This window comes from Platalea leucorodia (genome assembly GCF_965183815.1).
Source record: "Platalea leucorodia genome assembly, chromosome: 12".
Classification (NCBI taxonomy): Eukaryota; Metazoa; Chordata; class Aves; order Pelecaniformes; family Threskiornithidae; genus Platalea; species Platalea leucorodia.
In genome coordinates, this window is record NC_138834.1 from 13,318,767 (window position 1) to 13,346,191 (window position 27,425).

A 27,425-nucleotide genomic window follows, 5' to 3' on the forward strand; every position below is an offset into this window, starting at 1 on the left:
TGCCTGCAGAGCAGGTAGTTATTTACCCGATTTCCATCTTTTATTTAAGAAGCGGGCATGGAGAAGTGAATGCCGCCGGGGTGCAGGGGACTGGTCGGCGATGCTTTGGGATGCCCTTTGGGATGGCTGCGGGTTGGCCGTAGCCCTGGGCAGAGCTGTATGCCAGGAGCATTGTGGGGCTGACAGCCCTATGGCCATTGCATCTCTGGTCCCCGTAACGTATAGGTTCCCCCGTTCTCATCCTCATACACCAACTTCTGCTGGCGAGCGCTTGTTTTCCCAGTGCATCCCACTCTTCCAGCCTGTGAATCATCCGGGGCCATCCCAGCTGCTTCGTGCTTGTGCACAGCAAAGCTCCATGCATCCTCGCTGGGTACCTTTCTGTTGGGCACCCTATAGCATCCATACCATCCTGGCTCGCTCTGCAAGCCCGTCAATCCCTGCTCTCCCGCCAGGCTTCGATGCACGTAGAGCCTCGCTGGGGCTGAAAGGAGTGACGGGCCCTTTGTCCTGGGTGTCTGCTTGTGTTTTTCACTGCCTGTTGAAACCCTCTATTTTTTTTTCCCGAAGCTGGTGATAAGCGTTTGACTGATTCCCCAGAGCAGGTGGGGATGAGCCATTCAGTCTGGTTTGACACCTAAAGGGATTTGCATTAAGTGCTTCAAACTAGCTGGGCTATTTTTTTTTTCTTTATTTGAAAACCATCATCATATATTTAGCAAATTCTTGCATGAAATTATCTCCCTAATAGTTGACGTTTACCTCTCTGTGCGTGGAATTGCTCCCAGCGAGCAGCGCCAACTTTCCCAAGCATCCATGTCAGCCTGCGGCAGAAACGAGCTCTGATGTGAACTCTGGTTTTGGGGGGTCTTGGGTGAGGGGTGCTGTGTCTGGTGTCCCCCCCAGGAGATGCACGGGGAAGGCAAGGATAAAATGAGGGTTTTTTTGGGACATGCAGAGGGTTAGGGGACGGTGAGAGGTAACGGAGCGGAGCAGGCTGACGGGATGCTGGGGAGGGTCTGCAGGTCCAGGAGCAGCAGTGGGGCTTGCAATGTGGGAAGGGCTGAGAACTGACAATCTTGGAAAGGATTTCGGGAGCCAAGGGCTGTGTGGGGCAGGGTCCGGCCCCATCTTGCTGGCAGGGAGCCCGGCACTCCTGCAGCTTGGTGCTTGCAGAGCCTTTGGGGTTGCCCGGCTTTCCAGGCTCTTGCAGCGGGGATGGAGCTAGGACGAGTGTGGAGAGGGGAACTGAGGCTCCCGGAGTGGCAAAAAAAATAGTTGGGATGTTCAGATTTGGGGATCTGCTCTGAATCTGGCAGGAAAGGAGCCCTTGTCCCTGCGGTGGCACTTTTCCTGCCATCCCTTGCCGTAGTCACCCCAGGTTGTGCCCTAGATTTTGGGGGGCTTCAAGCCTAGAAATAGACTACGTGCGGTCCTCTTTGCTCCCCACAAACCCTTTAAAGCCAAAATAAAAAATAACTGGCATATAACTAGATCCCCACTCCCCCTGCCTGGTGCTTTGCAGCCTCCCCCGGCGTGGGCTGGAGTCTCATTTCAGTAGTTGTCCAGCTGTGACTGGAGGAAAATGGTCCTTCCCGGGGGCTGGGAGGTATCGCCACCATCTAAATAGCCCTGTCCGCAGCCCGGCGGCTTTGCAGAGCTGTGCTGCGCTTTCCCTTCTGCCGCGTTTGCTTCTTTATCAGCGTTTCTGTATAATCACCGGGATGTTTTAGCGCTCGCCTTTTCCACTCCCTCCAGCCAAGCAGCTGGAGAGAACTTGCCAGCTTCTGGAGAGGTCTGAAATGGTGCTTAATGGGGGGATTATCGCGGCCAACCCCCCCGAGCATCGAAGCGAGCCTGGCTCGCATCGTGCACTGGACTTTGCTGGTTCTTTCAGATCTGGCTGAGGCTCGTTTGTCTGAGATCCCCAGCAGTGAGCTCCAGCCTGGCCCCCATCCAGGAGAGGGGGGGTCTGCTGCTGTCTCGGGGCTTTATCCCTATGGAAAATTGAATTCAGTTGATGTTCTTCCTTGTTTTTTTTTTTTTTTTTAAAAAAAATCCCTTTTTGCTTCCACTGTCCTCTCTGGGTTTGGGAGCCTGGCAGGGGGGTGATGCCTGGAGGAGCCTGGCACAGAGGAGGGGGCTCCTCCTGCCCCCCGGGTGTGGGGTCTGGGAGCTCTGGGCTGTGCTGGGGTGTTTAGGCTGGGAGGACCACGATGCATTTCCAGCACACGCTTTTCCCACCTCGTGTGATGCTGGCTTGGGTAAATGAGGGAAAATGGAAATGGTGACCAGAGATGTGTGAAACTGCTCCTGGGAATTGGAAGCTGAGGCCAGCAGTGGTTAGGAGGTAGAGCCTCCTCCACCCGGGGGATTTACACCCTTATCTCTGCTTACCGCCTGAAAAACGAGAGACCTTTCACCCCCAGAGCAGAAAAAACCTAATTTAGGAGCGGCTTAGTGATCATGGAGGAGGAAAGGTTTTGCAGTGGGGCCAGGCTGGCGCAGCCCCGGCTGCGTCTCTCCTGAAGCACGGTGGCCACGTCCTGCGCCGGGCTGGCACAGTCACTGGCCAAAGCGCGTCCCTCTAAGAGCCCAGAGTCCTTTGAGTTTTGCTGATTGTCCTGTTGGTAGGTTATGGGGAGGGGGCTGCGGTGTGTCGTCCCTGTCCTGGAGCTCCTTCGGTGGGCTGAGACAAGCACGGGTGGTGCAGGAGCATAGCGTGGTCTGAATGGTTGGACTTGATGATCTTAGGGGTCTTTTCCAACCTAAATGATTCTATGATTTTATGAAATAACATTCCAAAAATGCCTCCCTAGGAGCCCTCTGCAAAGCCCTTGGGGAGGATGCCCTGATGGGCAAGGAGATGCTTCCCATGGGGATGGTTATTGCCATGGCTGGCCTCATCCTGCACCCCTGCTCCGAAGCCCATGCGGCAAGGCTGGCGTTTGACCTTTTTGCGCAGGCAGCCCCAATGGGGGCTTGGTTTGCATGGCAGGGAGGGGGTTGCTCTGTGCCCCGCTGGCACCCCGGGTGCCTTGTCCCCAAACTGGTGGTGGTGGCCTTAAGGCTGCTTTGGAGCTGCTCTGCAGAGAAACAGAATTGCGTCACCTCTTCAGATATCTTTGCAGTTTGCTGTTTGTGCCCTCTGCCACTTGCAGGACTCGTTCTCCAGCTTTTGGAACATTTACCAATGCCTTTGCTGGAGGACGGGGTGGGGGTTTGCTCCCTGGGTGCACCACCCAACCGTGCACAGTGCTGGGACACCCGCTGCCAGTCAGGGGCAAAACCAGGGGGAAGCCAGCAAGGGGCCAGCCCCGTTCTCTGCAACCCAGCCATGTGCTTGCCCGGGCCCTGCAGCTCCTCCCGGGCTCCCCATGGGTGCTGTGGGCTCTGTGGCCGTATCCTGCCCCGGTGCTGCTCTCCTACGGAGGGGCAAGCTGCCATCGCAGCCTGTTCAAACAGGATTTAAAGCTTGGGGCGGCACCGAGTGCTTGTGCACACCCAGGGAGGTGAAGGTGCAGGTTTGCTCTCAGTCGCCCAGCACCCCAGGGACACCTCGAGGGTCTCTAACAGCTGGGACACTGCTGTCCCTAATGGTGGGGTGCTTGGAGCAGGATACCTTGTCCCTGTGACCCCCCTACAGCAGGGGACTTGCCGGGGTGAGGATGCTCCTGCTGCAGCATCCCATGCCTCTCCTTGGTGGCAGGGAGGCTTCAGTCCCTGCTCCCCCTCTTTTGGGGCAGGGAAAGGGGCTGAAGCAGCCAACCCTCGCTGATCGCCCAGTTGGATCATGGTGTTTGTGTGTATTTATTAATTTTTTTTTTTTTCCTGAAGAAACAGGGAGAGAGAAAAATCTCTCTCTGTCCAAAATCACTCATCCTTCCTAATAATGAGAGCTGTCACCAGCCCTGCTTGGCGAGGAAATGATGCTCACGGTAAATATTTGGTCTGGAACTGATTTATGGGTGGAAAAAAATGAGATTAGTGGCTAATCATTGTGTTGCAGGAAGCGCTTTGGGCCGAGTGCCCGGGCCAAGCTCGCGGGGAGCTGGGGCCATGCCCGCGCTGGGGGAGCTGCGCCGAGGGCTTCGGTGGAGACGACGTGGTTGTGCCACTGGGTTGGGTTGGGATCAAGCAGCACCAACGGAGGGGCTGGACCGGCTCTGGGGGACCCCAGGCTTCTCCTCGCTGTGGTGCTTTGTAGATTTGCTTTGAAGACTGGGGGTTTAGGGTCAGGGGCAGCTCAGGACCCCTGGTAGGGCATCACCTGCGGGGCTGCTGGTGCGTCGGACCCCCATGGGCTCCAAGCCAGGAGGGTTGTGCTGTTGGCCCCGGCTGGAAGCAATCACCTGCCCCATCCCCGAGCCCAGCGCACCCAAAGAGGTCATTACAGCCACCCTCAAGGCAGCAGCAGCTTTTCCTGTGCGAGGAAACAATTAGCTTATTAGAGGGGGGGTTAATTTTCTTCTGCTAAAGGGGGCTGGCGAGTGCAGCACGGTCATTTCCTATGGACTGGCAGGGCCAGATGCCTCTGGGCACGTTGCTGGGGCCCGAGGCGGTGGGAGGTGCGTGGCCCCAGGGAGGATGGCTCGCCTGCGGGCAGGGGCGGGTGTCTGAGCGCGGGTCCATCTCTGGTTGATGTTACAGGAGCGATGGCAGCAGAGCAGGACCCAGCGCCCGCGCGTAAGCGTAGAGGTGTTTGCAAGAAAGCAGCGGTTGGACACAAAGAGGAAAGTTTCGAGAGAAAGCAGTGCCTGGGTTTATACTCTCCTGATTTCCACTGTAACGGGGCTCACGGCACTGCACAGCATTGCACAGCTCTGGTTTGGTTTTAGGGCCAGATGCTCTGGGTTTCCCTCCTGGGCTGCGGCAGGACGGGCTCAGCTGCTGCTGTCGCAGAGGTGCCGCGATGCCATGGCCTCCTTCTCTGCTCCCATGTTGGTTTCTTGCCTAATTCTAAAAATATAAGCAGGAGCTGAAGACAGTGGGTTAAATTAAAGGCTGTAATTCAGTTGTGCATCAATACTGTGTCACCTGTGAGAAAACCACATCCAGCCATTCGTGAGCTGCGCTGCTGGGAGGGCAGGGCAGTCCTTGATGACCGTGAGCTGTCACATTGCCTGCTCTGTGCTTGGATGGGCATCTCTGCCCCAAATCCTCCAAATCTCCAAAAGGGCTGAGCTGCCTTTCTCGGAGCCTGCTTTGGGGCAGGGCAGACGATGCTCCTCTCCACCTTGCACTATTGCAGTGTGGCCAGGGTGGGAGTGGCTGAGCCAGTAAGGCTTAGCAGTGCCAGAAACCTGCAGCCCAGCCCCTGCAAGCTGTCGGTGTCAGTCTGCGTTGCAAATCTTTCAGGTTTGTGTGCTGCTTTTGGGCCCATCTGAGCCACCAAAGCGATGGCTGGTCCTTGTCACAGCACAAGCCACGTGGAAAAATGGGCTGGTAAGTGAGGGGTGGGTGTCTTGTACACCCCTGCTCTGCAACGTTTTGTTTTTGATGAACATTTCCCAGTGCTTAGGGTTGTCAGCACCACGGTCCTGTGCCTCGGTGAGCTGTTCCCCAGGTTTCTGTTGGGGCTGCTCACAGCGTTAGCCTTGGGTGACATGCTCCGGTGCAGTCCACCCCTCGGTTGTACTCAATTCCCCTGCTTGGGCTGTGAAATGGATGTAGGTGACATTAAATGACACTAAAATTGGAGTGGGTGCTGAGTGCTGGTGGTCTGGGTGCCAGTCCCTCCCTTCCAGTGCGACGGAGCCGGGACCAGCGCTGCTGTGATGCACAGACAGCAGCATCTCTCGAGCTTAGCAGCACTGCAAGTGCCTAAGTCTGCTTTAGGTGCTGTAGCAAGTAGTGTGAATCTGCTCTGTAATCCCTCTGTGCCTCAGTTTCCCCCATTTGAAGCAGGGCTGGTAGTAACAACCAGTGTTTTGGGATGTGGATGAGCTCTGTGTGATGGCTGCCTTGGAGATCAAGCCTTACCCCATGCTGGCAGCCTCTGAGCTGGTGTAAAGAGGAGCCGTGATGGGCACAGCAGCACATCCAGCCCTCCTGGCCCCAAACGGGACAAGGCCGTTACCTGGGGTCTTGTGCAAAGATGTTCAAGGACTCGGACGTTACCGCAAGCATGCCTTTTAACCATCAGCGAGGTCCATGAGGGCGGGTTTGTGTTGGAAATCTCTAGGGCTGGGGCACTGAGGGGTGATGCAGCCCCACGGAGGGCTGACGGGCAGTAGGTGATTTCGGGGTTGCGGTAAGGCCAGCAAGGCTGGGGGTGATGGGGCTTTTGGACCAACTGACCCTTTTCAGCCAGGTTTTGCAGGAAGAAGAGCTCTCGAATGCAATGTGTTCCTTAATGAAAATTGCCTTTTTTTGATGATGGAGGGGACTGAAAGTTCTTGGAGGGATACGGGTCTAATTATCACACAAGCTCATGGGGTGGTGCAGCACCTCCCCGGGTGAGCAGCCATCCTATGGGTGTCACCGGTCCCTCGGTGCATCGCTCCCTCCTCTCCACCTGTGAGCAAATCCCACCCGATTTATTGCCCTTCACTTTTCTCTCTTTTTCTCTCCTTCTTTCTTCCAGAGTCAAGAAGAAGAACAAGCCCTTGAACCTCAAGATCCACAACAGTGTGGGAAGCTGCGAGAACATCCCTGCGCAGCGCTCCCCGCTCCTCTCCGAGCGCTCCCTGCGCTCCTTCTTCGTGGGGTACCCGCCTTTCCTCCCCTCCACCCCTCCTGTCCACACCGAAGCCACCTTCTCAGCAAGTAAGTCCAAGTGGTCCCCTCAGGTCCCCCTTCCATGGGGTGGGTGGTGGTTGATGCCAAGCAGAGGGCGTGACCGTGGGAAACACGAGGCGTCCGCCTGTGTGTCGATGATCTGGAGGATGTTGGTCGAGTGTTGCGTAGTGAGCACAGCCCTCGTGCAGGTGCCTTGCATCAGTGTTTAGAGATATGTGGGTGCTTCTGAGCAAATATAAGCCTGGAAACCTGATTATATATGTCTGTATACATACAAAACTACTGTCATATTGAATATTGATTTATACAAAGAGATATGCTCCCCTGTCGCGATAACACGGGTGCAGGGGGGTTGGCTACCGTCATTTGGAAAAGCCATGAGCCCTTCCATGCTGCCTGGGTTGGTGCCACTGGTTGGCTGTCACTTGAGAGTGACTTTTCCAAGGGTTCCTTTGTAAATCCAGCCGTGGTTTTACCTTTGGGCAAAGAGGCTGCTTTTCAGACCTCTCCTGCTTGCAGGGTTTGGAGCCGATGCAGAGTCTCGGGGGAAGCCAGCTCCGATGCAGACAGGTCTGGTGCAAACCCTACAGAGCTTGATCTCAGCAGCCGGCCCCGATCCTGCCTGTGGGTCTGCCTGGGGCAGTTTGCCCTCTTCCAGGAGATGCTGGTGGTGGGACTCAATGGGTGGGTTTGGGTCAATGAGCTCACCCAGGGCGTTGCTGCTGGCTGGGGAGAAACAGCCTGACCCTTATTTCCTGGTCTCGGACCGGTGCCCTGATGAATTCTGCAGGAATTGAAGCTTTTACGAGCCAGGCGTGGCTCTCAGCTGAAACAAAACCCTCCCAGAAAACGCATGGCAGCTGCTGGGAGCGATGTGCATGCCAAGAGCTGTCATTGGGAGGGTGAGCTCCCCTTGCCTCTTGTTGCTCAGCTAAATACTTCCTCCAACTCCATATCCAGTCTGGTTTTCTGCCACCTTCCCTTCCCCAGACTTTTCCCCTGTTTGCTTTCCCACAATGTGGTCTTTCTGGCTCATTTTGGGTTCTTCCAGTCGTTCTTACTGCTCGGCTCTTGGCTGACAGAGGGGTTTGTGGGCAACGCCCCTCTCTGCCCATCCAGGCCCCCGGCACCAGCAGGTTTTCCTCCTTGCCGTACTTCTCACCGGCGCGGGAGGCAGCACCAGGACGGCTTCACCGGCCGCCCTGAGCACCGGTTTGCAGGCGCTGGGTGCCGGTGTGACGGGGCAGCTCCTTTGCCCTGCTTGCATCCCCACAGCCGTGCCTCTCCCAGCCCTCTGCAAGGCAAACACCTCATGATTTCTTTCCTTATTTATTTTTTTATGCCAATCAGCTGCTGTTTGGGACCATTGAAGAATCATCGAGCCATTTCTGGCATCTTTTTGCTCCCCTTTCCTTGGCTTTGGGGACAGTGGGATCTGGCAGGAGCTCTGCGGGCAGGCGATGTTTCTAGAGATGTCCAACTACCTGACTCTCGCTGGCACAGCCGGCAGATTTGCCTTGAGCGAGGGGTATTTTTGCATTGCTATTTCCCCCGCGGCATCGGTTGAGTTCAACTTGCAGCCCAGAACGACGGGGACTAGCAGACCAGAAACCAAGAAATAAAACCCATTCTCAGCAAACCCCCGCCGCGTCTTGTTGCATTAGGTTTCCTCATGCATCAGCGTTGGATTACATCCCGTGGTGTGATAGCCTGATGTAATGTGGCATCGCAGGAACGTGATGCAATGAGAAGTGATGGGCTATCAAGTGACTAACGCTGCTGGAGAAGTGTCTCTTCTCATTTCCCTCGGCCCTCCAACTTTCTTGGTTGCTGTGAATGTTTGTTTTCTGGGCTAGACATGAGCCGTGGAGAGAGGGGCTTGGTTGTACCAGCTGGTTGATCCCTGTTGACAGGTTTTAGCATCAGCAAAACCATTTGGTCCTTGCAGGATCAGCGTCCATGCACTCAGCGACCCTTGCTCCTGGGGACCTGCAGGGAAAATTTGATGCAAGGCAAAAAAAATCCCACTAGATTGTAGTTTTTCTAGCTCTCTTGTGTTTCCGCATCATTTCTGTACTGGTGGCCTTGTCCTTGAGCTGCATCCCAGGCTTCTGTCTGCTTCCACGTTTGCTTTCTGGTTTGTGACGCTGTGGGAAGAGCGGCCGTATCCTGCACGTGGCAGCTGGGTGCTGAGCATGGCCCTGCGGGGAGGAGATGGGGCTTAACGGAGCCTGATGCCAGGGTTCGTTAGCTTGCGGGGAGGAGATGAGTTATGCCAAGTGGCGCAGAGGCGTGTTTATTTGTGGGGAGGAGTAGATATCTCTGCAGCTTTCCCCATGCCCAGTGTTGCCGTCACGGGACCTGGGTGGCTTCCCTCCACTCTGGCACACGGTGCTTCACGTGTCCTTGGGTCCCCTGCTCTGATCTTGCTGCTGTTCTTGCTGGTCCAAAGCACCAGGACTTGTAGGTCCTATGAGAAGTGCTGGTCATGGTTTGGGGGGGTCACACCTTGCCCCATCTCCCATCTCGAGGCACAGATGCAGTTTGGCAGCCAAGTTCTTCACAATATCCCATCCCTATGACCGTGGGTACCCAAGATTTTGAAAAGGAAAATGCCTCTTCCCTTTTTCTCTTGTGGGATCAGCACAGCAGTGCCTGGTATGCTCTGGTTTGATGTGGAATTACTTCCCTAAGCACTGAAACAAAAAAAATGTTGTTATTCTTGGATTGAGACGTGGGAGAGGAGCCTGGCGAGCCCTTGGTGAGACCCTTCTCTCCCTGGCTGCCTCTCGATGATCTCCCTTCAACAGCCAGCATGTCTTGCTGCTTGTGGCAGGAGCATGCTCCCATCTGTGTCATCTCTGGTCCTGATTGGATGCAGCTTTGGATGCTTCTCTCTTATTTTTAACAGCCGATTTGCCCTGATATGAATAGATTTTCACAGACACAGAGCAAGAATGCAAGGGCTGGCAATGAGCTGCAGAAGGAGCCTCTTTCTTCTGCAGCACAAGTCTTGCTGGAGGGGCCTTCACGCAGGGTAAGGATCCCCATGAATTTTGGTTTTGAATTGAAATTTTTCCTTAGCAGCCTTTGGAGGGGAAGTGGAAGGGGGGAAGTAAAGACTTTTGGGGTGCCCTTGAACTCTAGCTTGGCCCTGAAATAGCCCAGCCCTGTGGCTGAGGGACAGAAGATGGTTTGTCTGGCTCCATCCAGGACCCTGTCTTGGTGTATCTGGTCACTCCTGGTGATCGAGTGACCACCAGAGATGTGTTGTTACTTTGAAATAGGATTTAGGACTCAACACCCCATGACTTGGCTACAAGCACCCAGAAATCAGGTTGGATCTTCTCCTTTTCATTGTAAAGGCTTATGTCTAGTAGGTCATGTTTGCGTTGCTGTTAGCTGCGTGTCCTGGAGGCAGCTGGCATTGCTTCTGGGCTGTGCCCTCTGCCTGTCCTCTCCCTGCTGCAAGGCCAGCCGAAGCACCATCACTGTGTGCATCCAGATCAGGTCACCTGCTCAATGGCCTCCAGGATGGGCCAACAACATTGTTTCCATTCTGGACTATTTAAAACAAAAGGGGGTGGAAGGAAAGACAGAAAGGGCTGTGTGTGACTTTGCTGTGCTAGGACAGAAAAATGAGCACCCGGGCACGTGGCTGTGCGGGGAACGTCCTCGCTGCTGCCCTTCCTCCAGCTGGTGTCCAACCCTGCAGAAGGAAAGGAGCAGCCAACACAACCCAACCCAAGACCTTGTGTGTACCAGGAGAGAAAAACCCATCATCTGTCCCCAGTGGCCCACAAACTGAAGCTATGTGTGAGGCCTCTTCATGCAGGGACATTGCTGAACACCTTCCTGCAGCACACAGTGGAGGGGCTCTTTCTGTGGCCTGGGAGCAAGACAAGAGCCACGGAGCATCCCCTGGTATGTGGAGTGGTGAGCAGACCCCTCAAAACCTCTGTCTTGTTCCTGGAGAGCTGATCATGGCTGTTTTAATGTAATCTCCAGTGATGCCCACCTCCCCTCTCCTTGACTCCCAGCTGGGTGCATCAGCCCAGTCCTGTATGTCAGCTCCGTTGCATCCACAGTTGCTTTTGGTGCTGCTCTGGCTGTGTCCCTGGTGGGTCACTTCTCCTGGATCCCAGTCCTGGCTCTGCCTTTTGGCCTTGTGACCAAGGACTTTGCAGTTTATGGCACTGACTTTCTGCCCCAGTAAGCAGCCTGGCTGTGCCTACCTGGAGCTTGGGTGGTCAACCAGTGACAGCCAAACAAGCGGCAAGTGCTGAGATGCCACCAGAGCTCCTTGTGCTTCCTCAGCCCCTGAGCATCTGCGAAAGAGCCCTCAGAAGGGCTGGCCTTGGGTAGGTATGGCTGGCAGAGAGAGATTCAAGATAATGTCCAGTGGATCAAGCCCTGCACTGGTGTCGTGGTTTAACCCCAGCCAGTGACTATGCACCACAAAGCCGCTCGCTCACTCCCCCCCGGTGGGGTAGGGGAGAAAACTGGAAGGGTGAAAGCCAGAAAAACTCGTGGGTTGAGAGAAGAACAGTTTAATAATTGAAGTAAAATGAAATAGAATAGTAGTAGTAGTAGTAATAATAATAATATAATACAATAATAATATTCAAAGCAAGTGATACACGACACAATTGCTCACCACCCACTGATGATGCCCAGCCCGTTCCCGAGCAGCGATCGCTTCCCTCCCGGCCAGCTCGCCCCAGTTTATATACTGAGCATGATGTCATATGGTATGGAATAGCCCTTGGGCCAGTCTGGGTCAGCTGTCCTGGCTGTGCCCCCCCCAGCTTCCTGTGCACCGGGCAGAGCAGGGGAAGCTGAAAAGTCCTTGACCAGTGTGAGCGCCACTTAGCAACAACTAAAACATCAGTGTGTTATCAACATTATTCTCATACTAAATCCAAAACACGGCACTGTACCAGCTACTAGGAAGAAAATTAACTCTATCCCAGCTGAAATCAGGACAACTGGGAATCCAGGAGCCCTAAAATCCAGCCTTTCTGCTGGACCAGGCAGGACCCGAGAGCATGATGCCGGTGTTGAGGGTGCCATGGGGCACGTGCGTGAGCAGCCAGTGCCTTTCAGCCCACGGCCCTTCTCCGCAGCCATCCCATCCCCAATGCTGGGAGTGGTTGCGTAGGGAAGAGACTTCTCTTAAACACTCTCCCAGCCCACACCACCTTCAGCAGGGGACTTCCCAAGTGGGACATCGTCTCTTTGTGACCGTCAGTGGTTTTCTCCTCCCTGAACCTGCCCTGCTGCCAGTACAAGCCACGGTACGAGCACTCCACAACCGTGTTGGGAGCTTGGCTGGGAGATCCCTGCAGCCCACATCTGGCCACAGCTGGCTGCCTTGTCATCAGGCTGCTCCAGCCGGCAGCGTGGCAACGGAGGGTTCCCTACCCCGGCAGCACCGTGTGGAGCCGAAGCATGCAGCTTTGTCTGGGTAAGCCTAATTGACCCTGCAAGGCTGCGAATTGGGGGGAAAAAAATCACAATGCGAGTATTTAAGCCAGCGAAGTGACTGAACATGACATTTCGGCTGTATAAATAGGATTGTCACGCTGCAAAGAGGAACTGCCGGGATTATAAAGTGACTCTGTTTTCTTACTAGAGAGACGCTATGAGAATAGCTCTGCCTTGTTCAGCTGCTTTGGATGATCCCCTCAGCAAGGGCTGAGGTTTCTTTTCGACCCGCCGGATCATCCTTCCACCCGCAGCAGGGACATTGCTGGGTTTGGGCCTGGCTGTGATTGCCGAACATTTGCCATGTCCACTAACAGAGGGGGCAGGCTGATCCCCTTTTTAGCTTGAATCCTGCGCGGATTTTATATCGCAGGGGGAAAGCTGCTGGTGCTGCTGCTCTGAGCATTGCTGCAGCTCCTTTGCTGCTGCAGCTCCTTTGCTGCTACAGCTGAGCTATTCGGGGACCTCTGCCATCCTATTTTGGCCCTAAAACCAGCCAGAGCAAGGACTGAGGTGTCTCGTGGAGGGACTTTGCACCCTCAGGCGCACCCTTTACTGTGGAGCAGCCTGCCGGTGTGCTTGGCTCCCCAGTTGGGACCATGCTGGCAGTAACCTCTGCCAGTATCCCCCATCAGCATCACGATATGGTGGGATGGTAGAGATATGCCTGGTGCTGGACCTGTCATTGCTGTCTTCCAGGTGGTTGTTGAACTGTTCTGGGAGCAGGCTGCACCCTGGTGTCTCCCCATAATCTCCCCAGGGGACTCAACCACCCCGGGGCCGGCACTGGGAGCGTTGGCTGCCAGGGGTAGATGATTGTCTGTAGGACGTCTGCAGACAACTGCAAAGTCTTCTGGCCTTTCCTCGGCTTTGCGGTGATTCATCCCGGGATGCTTTCCAAGTTCACTTCCATCGATTTTATCCATCCCATTCATAATGCGAACATCACCCGGTGCTGTTTGTTGTAGTAGGAGGAGGAGGGTTTGTTTATCGGGCTGTCGCCGTGATGGATAACACATTCACACCAATTCCCTGGGCATCCAGAAAGGTGCCAGGAGATGAATAAGAGGGATATTGTGCCAAAACATGGTCCCTATCGGTGTGGTTCGGCACGGCTGCCAGCCCCAGGTGATGTTCCTGGTGTATTTGATGAGGGTGTTGGGGCTTGCTGAGGGCATCACTGCCCTCCTGATCTACCCCCGGGGAGGGTGGAAACCCAAAATAAATTAAATAGGAGAGCTCTGGCTGGTATTCTCCATGCAGGAGATGCCCAGGCATCCCGCCTCCCGGCCGGGGAGCAAAGAGAAAACATCCGCACCGGCAGCCGAAAGGCGCCAGGGAGCTGTCGGGATGGCAGCGGGGGCAAGGAGGGCGTCACGGCCGAGGCAGCATCCCGGTCCCTGTCACCTCCGAGGTGTGCGGGTGCCACTCAGGCACCAGCGCGGTGGTTGTCACAGCTGCCTGTCACCGCTGGGGAGCCGGGCGGCAGGGCTCTTCTCCTGTGTCGGCTGTCAGGGACGTGCCGGAGGCGGCTGTCATCCTCCGCCCGGGCAGTTTCCCCCCTTCCCTGCTCTCCTCCCGGCACATCTGATCCCCGTCAAGCGCGGGCTGTTGACTCAAGGATAAGCTGTGCTGCGTGGAGCAGGAGCCCTGACCTTTGCTGGCGTGATGCTGTGGCGAAGGAAAGCACAGAGGTTTTGGGGTGTTCGGGTGGAGGGTGGCCCTCCCCGGCATCGGGTGCCCATCTGTGGGGCCCGTGCCACTCTGTGAGGATCGATGTGCTGGGTGGCATTGGGCAGTGGCATGGCAGTGGGGAGCCGGGTGATGGGGGAGGCAGGAACGGGGTGGATGCTCGGCTGGGGGGTCCCCGACGGGCTGCTCGGTGGGTACCAGCTGCGTCCTTCCCTGGGAAATTCCACCATTAAATGCCATCTCAGAGGAGGAGCGGGGAAAAAGAAAAAAATCCTCAAGCTGCCCTCACACACTTGTGCGAGGGGATTTATGGCTAAAAGAGCTCTGATTTTTAAACCATAGATGAGGTTGCGGCTGATAAACGTATAAGTAATGACTGACACGAGGTCAGGAGACATCAATCGTTGCGGGGCAGCTCGGGGTGGTTAGCGCGGGGCGGTGAGCTGCCAGCAGCAGAAGGATGGATGGAGGCGGGCAGCCGGCTGTCACGCTTCAAAGCTCGCGAGGGTCAACTCATCCCGGTGCCGTCGGGGCAGCCGCGGCACCTCGGGTCTGGCACTTCTCCATCATGGGGTCCCTACAACAAAGCCTGACCCCCCTGCAGCGGCGAGACACGCTCCCGTGGCCACAAGGGTTTTATTTTTCTTGCAATTGCCTCTAATTGTGGCAATTTGGGGTTTTTGATCAGAATATTCACCCTATGCTGGGGGGAGGCTGCTGCATCTCCACCTTCCCTTTGGGCATCAGGCTGATTTAATGTCGCATGGGGAGAAACAGCTTTTTCTCTGGGTGAGCAGCTCGTACGTGCAGGTTAAAGGGGAGAATCGCTAATTAACTTCAAAGCCCCCCAAACCCTTGGGGCTGTTCCCCGCGGCGGTGCGGTGCCTTCCCCTGCCCTCCTGCCCCGCTTTGCTTGTTTTCCCTCCTGCAAACAGCAGGTCTATTGTTCAATGCCGCGATCCTTCATGTATCGCTCCCTCTAATGAACATAATTAGCCGTGAATCACGTAGGTCTCATTTTTGTTAGGAGGTTAAAATCCCCGATACACTTTAATACATTTTTGCAGTGAGCACATTTAGAAAGTAATTAAAAGTCTCAGCCGTCTTTGCCTACGTCCCCTCTCCCCCTCCCCAGGCTGGCAGGATTTAATTGAGGCCAGCTGAAAGTTAGTGGAAATAAATTGTGGCTGATAAAGCGGAGGTTGTAATTTAATTCTGGGAGAGGAGCTGTTCTTGCCTGTGTGTTTAGTTCATCAAGGACTGATGCTGAGGCGGGGGGGAATTTATTTGTCTAATATCGTTTTCTCATCAGTAAATCATGTTTAGGGAGGAATAGTGCTTGTGTGTGGAGTGGTCCTACTCTTCAGAGCATCAGCTCGGGGGCTTGTGGACATCCCTGGGATGCAGATGTTGGGGCAGCAGGAGGGACGCTGGTCCAGGAGCCCGGGGTGGGTTGTCTCAAGGGCTGGTGAGAAGCACAGGTCAAAAATATTGGCATGCTGCTGGTATAAAACAGCCAACCCAGGGCTGGGGGCAGCAATAACCTTAATTGACTTTGTAGTCCTCCAACATCTTAATTGCCGGCTGTGCCTGAGGGGTGATCGGGACCGAGGCAGCGGAGTAAAAGAAGCCGAAGCAGCTGCTGGCAGGAGGTGCGGGAGATGGATGCGTTTTAGGATGCTCCCAAGACTTTTAACAGCGCCTTGCACGGGAAGCGGCATGTAAATGTAACCTTCAGAAAGAGAGCGCAATTAAAACACCCTGCCGCCCGCTATATTAAAATGGGATATTAAAGCAAACAGCGGCTCTCCCCGCTCGGAGGGATGATATCGAAAGCGTATTTAGCGAGGGATTTGCTGGCATACTGAGCAAACGGCCGGGCTCGCAGCTGGGGTCTGCCACTCGGCTCCGTGCCGTGGCTCGGCTCGCGTTGTGCCGGGGCTGGTTGCTCGTGCCTGGGAAACCTCTCGAATCCATTATTGAAAATCCAGCCTTTGAATCCCTGGCATATATCCCCTCCCTGGGGCTGAGCATCCCGCTGGGAAGGACCTCTGGCATGGTGGGGGCAGCCGGCAGGAGGAGGAGGAGGGTCTCTGCCCTTGCTGAGGCTGAAGATGTGGAGTTCAAGCACAGCACCAGCACGGCCGTGCTGCTAATTACCTGCCTGCTCCAGCCGGTGCTAATGAACTTATCTCTTTTTTCTTACCCAGCCAAGGTCCCGTTACCCTTTCTCCCTCCTTTTCCCTTCAAAGGAGAGCGCCGAGGCTGCTTTTTACTTTGCTCTTCTATTTGAATATGAGTTAAATTGCCTTCCAAGTGGCTGACACTTGGCTTTTTGTTCAGCCGCAACCGCAAGACGTGATGTCTTATTAATAAATGACGCAGTTGCCGTTTCAGCTTCATTTTCCCTTTCTTGTTTGGACATCATGACGTGGCTCCAATGGCTTTGCAATCCTGCTCTGTGTGCAGATGGGTGCAGCACCCATGGGGTGGGTGCATCACCTCCCACCTCTCTCCCTGGCCCAAACTGGATGCTGGGGGCTGTTATGGCGGGACAGGAGATCCTGGTTCCCTGCAGACCCAAGCACAAAGCCAGAGGCCTCTTGCTTTTCAGAAAGGAAGCCCAGTGGGACATCTCTAAGGGGAAATATCAGGCAAACCCTATTTTTTGCGTGCATCCTTTGCTCCCCTCCCCAAAAGCTTGCTCTCGCCTTTATTATCACCTGATGGTTTTCCCTGTCTCTCCTCTCCCCGCAGATACGCTGTCAGTGCCTCGCTGGTCCCCGCAGATCCCCCGTCGAGATCTAGGAAACTCGATAAAACACAGGTACGCCAAGCCTGCCGCAGCGCCGGGTGAATTCCCCCCAACGTCGGGGAATGAGCATCTCCCTTTCCATCTCTGGTCCGGGATGGGGGACTCGGGGCCGTTTCCCCTGTTTCGCATGCTGGGCTGTGCTGTCCTAGAAGCCCATTTAAATTCCATTTCAGATCAGATTTGGTTTAGATAAGTTTTGAGCTGCTATCAATAAAAGCCGTGTATAATCTGTGACCCTGCCAACCTTCAGCAAATTTCCCATCTCCGGATTATTGCCCTTCCATATCTACTGCAAGAAGGAGAAGTAGTAGAAATAGCTTTGGTGCTGCTATTCGATGGGGCAGCCGCTTCTTTTTTGGGCTGGAAACTTGGGTCCCCAGGACAGAGGGGTGTTTTGGGGGCTCTGGCTGCAGCCTGGGGTGGGCAAAGCTGGGGAGCTGCAGCGAGCCAGTGGCTAATGTCCATCCTGGCTGGCTTGGATCCCTTTGGAGCAGGCTGTGCCCTTCTGCATAACCAAAGGGGGGCTCAGACTTGTGTTTTGGCATCCCTAGAAAGATGCCTCGACACTTGCAGCAGTATTTGAGTATATTGAAAGGATAAGTTGAGGCTCGGTAGATAAGCACGGCTTGGGAGATGTTTCTGCCGTGGCACGGATGGGGCAGCACAGCCTCATCTCCTCCTGGCCACTCTCCATGTTTCTCTCCGCAGGTTTTCCACCAAGTACTGGATGTCTCAGACCTGCACCGTCTGCGGGAAAGGAATGTTGTTTGGCTTAAAATGCAAAAACTGCAAGTACGTCGTGGCGCCGGAGCTGTTTGTGTCACTCCTTAGTGTTGTGAGGGGGATAATTGGGGTTTCGCTGCTGGAGCCGAGCAGAGGCTCGGGCACGGGGAGACCAACCAGCCTCTCACCAGCTCATCCTTGCAGGAAGCTTTAATGAGACATGAAACTGGGTGAAGAACACCCCAAAACGGGGCTGAGGTCGGGTCTGCATGCCGGGGATGGGAGCGGGGTCCTGGGGGAGCTGGCACCAGAGCTCTGAGTCAGATCCTGACAGCCTCCCCGCTTGCTGCTGTCCTTGGCCTGGCTTTAGGTGCCCATGTTATAGGGTTATGTGTGGAATTATTTGCAGGAGCTGGGGGGAATGGATGTGCCACACCAGGGGTTGAGAGCGGCTCGGACGAGAGCATCGCCTGCCTGTGGGGTAGCTCCGGGTGTCGGATGGGTTTTGCCCATGGCCTTGGGCTGTATCCTCCGGTTTTTGCATCAGAAAAAGTCTTGTGGCCCTCTGTTTCCTGGCAATGCTGTGGCATTGAGGAGCCAACCCACCCCAAACCACAATTAAATTGCGATGCAAAGGAGAGGGGCCATGCTGGATGTAAAATGGGGCAGGGCTGGAAAAAGACAGCAAGGCAGAGGCTGGGGCCACTTATGCTGCTTTAAATCCGGCGTGGCCCATCTCTTACACAATATCGTGCAGCCATCAGCACTTAGTAAAGCTGCTTCTGGAGACACGATTGCCTTTTCTAGGGATGGGTGCTGGGAATATGCCGATCGTCTGTGGGTAACTGAGTTAGGCAGAGCTATGAAGTGATAACGATCGCTCTTGCCGTTGATTAAATGCTGATGAGCTAGCAAATTGGGATTTAAACCCGGACAAGAAATGCCTGGTTACTCTGCAGCTGGTGGTGGTTTTCTGGAAGTGATGTTATCAAATATATATATTTTAAAGTGGTGATTCCTCTTGCATTCAATGCTCAAGCAACTGGAGGCTTTGCTGCCTGCAAGCCCTGCCTGCTCTGCCTGCCTGGGGCTGGTCCCCGCGCGGGAGGAGGGATGCTGGGACCTGCCCCTGCGATGCTGCGGCTCCGACTCTGTGTCGGTCCTGCTGCCTGTAGTTGCTTGGAAAAGAGCAAATAAATTCGCCGGTTGTGAAAAGTTAGGGTGAACGCAAAGTATTTAGGTTTGCTGGCTTTGCCGTAGCCACCTGGCCCCGGCACTGCTTTCTCCAGAAACAGGAGGGGAACAAGCAGGTAAACCAAACAAACAGATCCCAAAGCCCCCCAGGCCTCAAATACCAAATTAATCTCTGCCTTTCCCTCTAGGAATGGCTTTGTAATAAAAGCTAACATGCATGGCTCCTGAATTTTCATTACCCAGCTCATTGACTTGTAGCTGCTGTCTTTTTTTTCATCCTTTACCCTTGTTTTTTTCAATCCTTTCCTCCTTTTTCCCTTTTCCCCTGTGGCTCTCCCCGCTCCGCCAGGGCTGCCACGGCAGAGTGTGAGCCGGGGATTCGTTTCCATCGCTAATTAAGAACTAACGGGAACGTTTCGGGGCAGCGGGAGCCTACTTATGCCTATATGCATGACCCGGGGGTGAAGCCCTCCATAGACTCCTGCCTTGGCTCTGCGAAACCAGGCAAAGCTCTGCAGAATATTCAACGTAGCCATAAATGCTCTCATTATTTTTGTTAAATGTCCTGGTAATAAAACCAGGAGGGAGGGCACAATGGCAGAGATTCATCGGGAGCCAAAGGGGGCTGGGGCAGCCGGTTCCTTCCCCTCCGCTGCCCCTGAATTTAATTAAGCGTAACGCGGTGTTAGCTCTGGGTGGTGGTCAGGGGGAAATGGCTTTCCCCCGGGCACAGGTCTCTGCTCCTTTTATTTCAGCCGAAGCTGGCAGAAATGACAATTTTGGGCATCCTGGAGCTGGCTGGTGGGTGCCTGGTCCCCTGCAGCTGGTGGAGAACGGGGGGAGCTGGGCAGCCTCCCCAGGCAGGGCTGGTTTGGGGGTTCCTGCACCCCTCCATCAGGGCAGATGCACCCACCATGGCTCTCGTTTGCCAAGGGCGTGCAGCCCCTGCGTCCTCCCAGCCAACAGCCCTGATGCTCTGACGCCGTGCATCCCGCATTCTTGTGCTTGCAGGCTTGGGAATCGCGGGTCTTCCCGAGTGCAAGCTCGCAGGGATCCGGGGAGGGTTTGCCCATGGGACCGCTCAGGCAGCGAGCACCCGGGGCTGTGCACAACCAAAATATTACATCAAATCATCTTTCTGGGTGGAGAAAGCATCCCTGGTCTGCAGCGATGCTCCCTGCTCTGTGCCACATCCCTATGGCCGTACCGTGATGCTCTGCATCCCCTTCGCCCTCACTTCTCACGCCTTTTTCTCTGTTCCCCGCTAGGCTCAAGTGCCACAACAAATGCACCAAAGAGGCCCCTCCGTGTCACCTGCTGATCATCCACCGCGGAGGTAAGGGCCTTTCTTCTCCCTTCTGCCTCCATGGATGTTGCCACCAGGTAAAACTTTCAAAAGCCCCCCGGGCGATTTGGGAGCCTGACCCTCGCTGACGGCCGGCGGGACGGAGGCTCCCGAACCGCTTGGGCGCTCTGTGAAAATTTTACCCACCGTTTTTTCCGCTTGTAGGGAGACGAGCCGTTCGGGGCGAGGCAGATTTGCATTGCAAACCACTTCCACCCACCCTTCCCCTGCCTCCTTTTCTTTTCAGATTCCCCACCGCACGGGGTAAGTGCAACAGGTTTTAGCCTTTTGCTACCGTTGAGAGCTTAGGGCGGACGCGTGGGACCTGAAATCTCCCCGCGGCGCTGTCGGTGCATGGGGGTCCCTGCAACGGGGACGCGGCCGTGCCCCTGCGGATGCTTGTGGTGCTTTTGGAGCTGCCTTATCCCGCTCTCCTCCGGGAGAGCCCATCCTAAAATCGGCAGAGGAGGGAGAACTTTGCAGCAGGACGACGGGCGTCGCTTCCCACCTCTTTTCTTCCAGATTTTGGCCGAGTGCTCCCCGACGGCCAGAGGATTGTGACTGCCTAAGGGAAACACTTCCAATTACCATTGCCTTGAATTTTTGAGCTCTTCAGGCCGTTATTGTCTATTAAATACCACTAAAAACACACTCATCGGTTTAATTGTGGGGAAATGCATTGCGCTGGTGGCACCTTGCAAGGCAAGCAGGGCTGCTGTGGCTCAGAGGGGGGCAATTTTGCAGCCTCCATTCCGGCCCCCATGCCCTTGCTTGCAGCAAATTTGGGTGGACGGGGCTGAAGACACCCCCGTCGTGCTCCGAGCTGCTACAAACCCTGACCAAGAGGCAGGGAAAGCAGCATCCTGCGCTGCTGGGGGCAGGTGGGCTCCCAGGATGGGCAGAAATTGGGGTTTATGGCTGCAGTCTGTGATGTGGCAAGAGGTGGAGCTGCCTGCTTGCGTGTTTTAGCACGGGAGCATGGAGCAGTGTGGCTTTGGGGCGGCCTCAATGTCAGTGAAATAGCCCCCCAAAAAAGCTCTTAAATGCCTTGCCCTGCAGCTGGCCTGTTCCCAAGTCCCCCGGGCTGCAGGCTGGCTTGCCCCCCCAAAAATCTCCCCACTGACAGCAGGATGCTCTGAGCCGGCTCCTTCCCCTCACCCTGAAAAGGTGCAGTGAGGAAGAGGATGGTGCCTCCTCCCAATGCTGGCTGACCCCCCCTGGCTTGTGGGGTGGCCACAGTGGCTGTTGACCCTCCCCACATTGCAGCCCCTCAGCGGGGGGAGAAGGGTGCAGTTCGCATCCCACTGCAGGGGGCTTTAAGCCCCCCCCGTCCTGGCGGGTTTTGGCTGTAGCCTGGGTGCTGGGGGAAACGTGAAGGCTGGCTGCTGTCCCCGGGGCAGGAGCCAAGCAGCTGGAGGTGCCACAGGGGATTGCTTTGGAGAGCGATTCAAGAGCGGTTTGCAAGCGCAGGGTGACCCTAAGTGCTCCTTCGAAGCTTTGATGTCTCTCCATCTCTCTCCCCCTCCTCTCCATCCCCTTTTCCCCTCTCTCCCTTCTTAATCCAGCAAGGTTAGTCCGGACAGAGTCGGTGCCCTGTGATATCAACAACCCGTTGCGGAAACCCCCCAGGTTTTCGGACCTGCACGTCAGCCAGACGCTCCCCAAAACCAACAAACTCAACAAGGTGAGCTGCTCCCTCAGCCCTGAACACCCCCTTCACGCCCACCCCTCGCCAGAGGGGACCCAGCCCCGCGGCACCCAAATATCAGCGCCTTTTGCTGGTTCTTTGCGTGCGGCTGCTCTTCTTGCAGACAAGGGTGCCAAAGCCAGTGGCATTTTCAAATGCCACCTGAGTCGGGTGGCTTGAGCCACCCCGTTTTCCTTGGCTCTCCCAGCAGGGATGCTCCTTGCACGAGGCAGAGCAGCTTTCCGAGGGCACGTCCTTCTCCAGAGCGTCGATCCCATTTGCTGGGTGGGAGCAGAGCTTGGAGAGTAATTTCTAGAAGAAGGAATTTCAGAGCAAAAGGAGCTGTGCCCTCAAACCCCTTGCCCCTTGGGTTTCCTGCTGTGGGTTGCATCCGCTGAAGTTATTTCTTTTAAAAATAAAATGGGATCAGCACTTTCAAAATAGCCTGTGTCCCACTGGTCCTGCTCCGTTGTGGCCTCTCAGGCCCAGATCTAAGCTGAATTTAGGGTGGTTTGAGGTCTCTGCTACCCCCTGAGACTTCCGTAAATAACAAATTTATTGTTACAAATAAAACAAGCCCAGAATTTGATTGTGTCCCTGGCAAAGCTGGTCAAGGCAGACCTGACAGTGCACCTGGCTTGCTTGCTTCTGCCCTGCATTAATAGCAGTAAAACTGGCGTGGGGTTATTTTTGATGGAAATTTAGACCCTGCTGCCTTCAGTGGAAAATTTCTCACGGTTGGCCAGAGGTAGTGCAGGGTGAGGTGTTTGCAGGCTGGAACTCCACAAAGTGAGGGAAATCCTCGGTGTGATGGGGAAGAGGCCGTCAAAACCCTGGCTTCCCAAAGCCTGGCAGGACGCCCCAGCTCCTCATGGACCTCAGCGTCTTCTGCCTCTCAGCAGAGGCTGGGTACTGGATGATGCTCTCTTGGATGCACTTTTTAAACCTAGATCTCTTAGGAGATCCTTAGTGAAACGATCTGCGCTGTTGTTGTTGTTATGGGATGGTGCAAATGGCTTTTTGAGGCTGGAGAACTAGTGCAGGTATTCAAAAGAAATAGAGATGCTTTCTTCTTTTTAGTGCCCATCCTTCCAGTGATTTGTTGCATTTTATTAGAGGGCATGGGGGAAGTGACTCAGCTCACTGCTAATGGCTTTGGGTGTGAAGGGCATCAGCCCTGTTTCTCCTTCTGCCTCTGCCATACAGTCCTTTCACCTTTCCTAGCTTTTCTCTAACCAGAGCATGATGATGCACAGTGTGTGTGTGTGTATATATATATATATATAAAATATATATATATATGGCTTTGACCTGAGCACTCCCATTCTGGTTAAAGTTTCCTCTATAAGTGTGCTTTATGCAACAGGGGCCCCTTCTTACTTTGATGTTTCTGAAAGCATTTCTTTAGAGATACCCTGTTCTCTGTGAATACCATTGAATTCTTATTGTTAGTGGCCTTCAGTGTTGGTTTAAAAAATAATTTACCTAGCCAAGATTGTTGTGCGTGTGAGGATGGTCTGGATAAAATGTATGTGGGTTTCCTGGAAAGCCCAGCTCATTTAAAAGTTAATCAATTTGGACAAAATTACCTGCTGGGGGAGGCTTGTGCAGATTTTCTAACCTTGGAGGGATCCTGCCATGGGTGCGCCTGTCTGGAGATGGGAGTGCTCAGTGCTGAAGGTCAGACCCTGTTAAGTGTCCCCAAGTTGGGCAGCAAGGTCACGAGCAAGGTGGAAAATTCTGGCCTCAATTTTCTTTATCCAGGCAGGTTGTCCTCATCCATCTTCTCTCACCCATCGCAGTGTCATCACCATCGCACTCGAAGCTGTTGTCCTTGCCTTGATTAGGAAGGGTCAACGAAGGGCAAGGGATGCTCTTCGGCTGCTTTGGCTGATCCTTTCAAATCTGCCTCAACTCAGCCCCCTGGTCCGAGTGAGGCGCTGGGTTTTTGGCTTGAAGGAGGTCAGCAGAAGCTGCCAAGTCCTTGATGTCTCTAAGGACTGAGCCCGAGGGATACGGCCCCCAACTCTGGTCTTGGTGGCCATGGCTCTGCAGAGCCTGCAGGATTTGGGGATCCCTCAGCTGTGGGTGTATAGTATGGAGGGGACAGGAGAGGAGCCCCATTTCTGGTGTGAAATGGCCTTGGTGCAAACTGTGAATACAAATGGCTTTGAGAAAGGTGAGGCTGGGGCTCTGGTTGTTTTCTGGGGCTTCTGGAAATGGGGGACTGGGATGACCTGTGTAGCTCTCGCTTGTCACCCAGGGTCCTCTGCACCGGAGCACCTTTGGGTGGCACCGGCTGGCACTGCTCTCATCAGCTCCTCCCTTCTTCTCTCCTTCCCTGTGTTCCACAGGACCACATCCCGGTGCCCTACCAGCCAGACTCCAGCAGCAACCCCTCCTCCACCACCTCCTCCACACCCTCCTCGCCGGCCCCGCCACTGCCACCCAGCGCGACGCCCCCATCCCCTCTGCACCCCTCTCCACAGTGCCCGCGCCAGCAGAAGCAGTTCAACTTGCCAGGTACCGTCCTGGGTTCCCCATGGGCTGCCTACCTCCACATCTGCCCGATGAGAAGGGCTCGTGCCCCGAGGTGTCCTCAGGGTAAGGATCTGCTCCATCTGCTTGCCTGCCTGGACTTACACTGAGATGGGGAAAAGTTGGAAGCAGAAATGAGCAGGAAAGATGGGTTTAGGATAATTCAGGTTGGGAGGGTGCTTGGGAGTCTCTAGTCCAACCTCCTGCTCGAAACAGGGTCAGAGCTCAAGGCTTGATTCAGTTTGGTCTTGAAAAACCTCCAAGGATGGAGCCAGCACAACCTCTGTGGGCAACCTGCTGCACTTGAGGCTACAAAAACCTTTCCAGGCATGACTTCTCCGTGGCGTGTGCCTGCTGCATTGCCTCAACAGCAAACGGGAAACAAGGTCTTACCCCTCTACAAGGGTAACTTGGGTTGACTTCACTGTGTCTTTGGGGTGATGGACCTCCAACATACTTGTTGGCAGTGTGTGTGGGGTGATAGAGGGGAATAGCTGATGCTGGGGGTGTCTGATGTAGCTTGTCCTACCGAGACTTGTCTGGATACATGGGACCCATCTGCTCCTGGAGCTCAGTCTCTTCAGGGAGGGTGGAAGAGGTAATTGGTCATGGTGGCTGCAGGACGTGGGATTTACATTAAATGGCCAAAAAAGCCCCAGCGTGGCTGCCTTCGGGATGTCCTTGAGGGCAGTGCTGCTGCTCCAGGGAAGGTCCTTTCCTGGAGGGGTATGGCTCAGCATCACTCCTGGCAGCATGGAAGAGCTCAACTGTCCTCAGCCACCCACCTGCCTCTCCCGTTGCTCCCAAAAAAGACCTGGTGAGGGGAGAGGAGGGGGAGTCATGGCCCTGACCCATCTCTGAGATCCTGAAACACTCCTAGCTGGCCCAGGGATGGTGACCCCTGTTTGGTTCGTGGCCTCGAGCCTCTTTGACGGGGCAGCAGCCAGGAGGTTGGCGTCTCTCCTGCATCCCAAAACCCCCAGGGTTAATGAAATGGTCCAGGTAGGAAGGAGGTTTGGGACTGCTTCTCCAGACAAACCAGGTAGCACCTTTGTGCTCTGCTGATCCTGCTGCACTGTGGTGATTCCTCCCTTCCATCTTGACAAACCTTCAGCTAGAGAGGAGGAGGAGGGAGGCGACAGGGGATTTGACTGGCAGGATCCATCGCCACGATAACAAACATTTCCAAAAGCTGGAAAAAAAAAAAAGAAAACAACACAGGTCCTCGTGTGCCTGGAGAGGCTGCAGCCGTGCACAAGTCTCACTTGCTGGAGTGCCCCGGGGCTTAGGTGGGATGCTGGATGGGCATGAAGAAGACAGCAGAGGAGCTGTGAGGAAGCACTGAGCACCCCAAGGAGCGGCGTGACCCATCCGTCAAAGAGGACCGCTCCCCAGGTCAGGATTTTGCCAGCCACAGCGCTTGAGCCTCCAAGTGCTGGGAGGATAGTCCACAGCGTGGCTGCAAACCTGAGAGCACGGCATGGGTTTCTGTGCCGGTATAACCGAGTTTGTGGTGGTCCAGCCAGAGCCAAAGCATCCTGATGTCTTGGCAGCATGACAGCGAGGCTCGCAGCGATTAACGTTCCCAGATCACGTGCTGGGCAAACCCTGGACCCTGCTTGTGTCTGAGGGGAAGCGACAGAGTGTCCAGCGTTTGTTGACCCCATCATGCATCGCTTCTGGAGCAGACACCTCCCTGCAGGTCTTTTGAGACCTTATTTCATGTTGTTTAAAGCAGAAACCACAGAAGTAATCCCCATAGTGGTCAGCAGCATCTCCTTATGGGGACCTGGACATGCTGTCACTGCTGCTGCAGCTGAGCCAGTGCAGGGAGCCCCTGGCACGCTTGCCCGGCCAGCAGGGATGGAGCCAGGCAGGATCAGACCCTGGCAGCTTGGGGCAGTGGTTGCTCCCTGCTTTCATGCCCGTGACGAGCAGAGCCCTGTGGCAAACAGGAGCCGGTCTGACACAAAGCAGGACTTACTGTGCTTTCATCTTCCTGCACGGGAAGTTCTCCATGGTTCATCTCATCAAGATGGTCATCTTGGGGATTAGGATTTGAACTTGAGAAATTGCAACACAGTGACCTTTTTCTGCCAGAATTACCTTTGATTCTCCTTTGATCTCAGCTCAGGGGTGCTCAGGTCCTGCTGCAGAGCTGAAGTTGGTCTTTGGGGTCTCAAAGCTGGAGAGAAGAAGCTGAGGGATGGTCTTTGGGGTCTTGAAGCTTAAGGAGAAGGTGCCTTCTGAGCTGGTGCCAACCTCTGATGGCCTCAGCAGCTCTGTCTTGCTCCATACCCATATCCTGCCTGCCTGCATGAGTCAAATCAGCCCTTGGGTTATGCCCGCTGGCGACGGCGAGCTGATGGAGGGTACCACCACCCAGAGCCCTTCTGCAGCGCCAGCTTTGGGCAGCAGCTCCTGGGGCTGCCGCCAGCCACCAGCTCCTTTTGGTGCGCCGGGAGGGAGGCAGCCAGCCCAGGAAGGACACGTCTCCAAAGCATGGCAAAAATGCACCGTTAGATGGGCTGGATTGAGCAAAAATGGGCAGCAACAGCAAATCCATCGCTCGATGTCTCTGCGATGCCGAGCAGTTACTGAAGGCCAGTTGGGAGCTGAGCACTCAAACCCTGCAGGCTTTTGCTAGCAACTGGGTGTCCAAATCCCACCGCCGACTTTGCAAATGACATCAGCACTCTACAAACATTAATTACTGGTATAGAGCAGTAGTTGATGGTGGCAAAAATTGTGTTATAATCCAACCAGATCGTTGGAGGGCTAAGGTCTTAATTTTTTTTGGCCTGGGCACCTTACGTGCCATGGTGGGTGGCATCCTCTGGAGAGGTGGAGGTGGGAGAGGTTGGGTCATGCAGAGGGGGACCCGGAGCTGGGGCTGGCGTTTCACGGTGCAGGACTGGGTGCAAGCTGGGGTCTCTCCAGCGTCTGACTCTGCAGGTTGGTGTTTAACCCCCCTTTTCTCTTTTCCAGCCTCCCATTACTACAAGTACAAGCAGCAGTTCATTTTCCCAGGTAAGTCTCTTCGAAAGTCTCTCCTGTAACGCGGGGTGCCGAGATATCCCTTAGGGGGTGGGTGCACAGCCGGCTCTCTTAACCCCTGGCTTTGTGCAGGGGGGTTGTGCTGGGGTGGGATTTCTCCCCCAAACCAGTATATTGTTGCAGGACTGTGCATTACTAAGATGCTG

At 55.0% G+C, this 27,425-nt stretch overlaps 1 protein-coding gene across 1 annotated transcript in view; it reads left to right on the plus strand.

Moving 5' to 3' along the window:
* KSR2 (kinase suppressor of ras 2) overlaps positions 1–27,425 on the plus strand; it is a gene marked incomplete at both ends in the record, with an annotated part of 82,348 nt that overhangs the window by 24,785 nt on the left and 30,138 nt on the right. Inside the window, 7 exons of the mRNA XM_082324723.1 lie at positions 6,587–6,768; positions 16,678–16,747; positions 17,444–17,527; positions 19,921–19,988; positions 21,563–21,681; positions 24,039–24,207; positions 27,211–27,252. Of these exons, the coding sequence (XP_082180849.1) occupies positions 6,587–6,768; positions 16,678–16,747; positions 17,444–17,527; positions 19,921–19,988; positions 21,563–21,681; positions 24,039–24,207; positions 27,211–27,252 (734 nt within the window). The remainder of the gene's footprint in view (positions 1–6,586; positions 6,769–16,677; positions 16,748–17,443; positions 17,528–19,920; positions 19,989–21,562; positions 21,682–24,038; positions 24,208–27,210; positions 27,253–27,425) is intronic.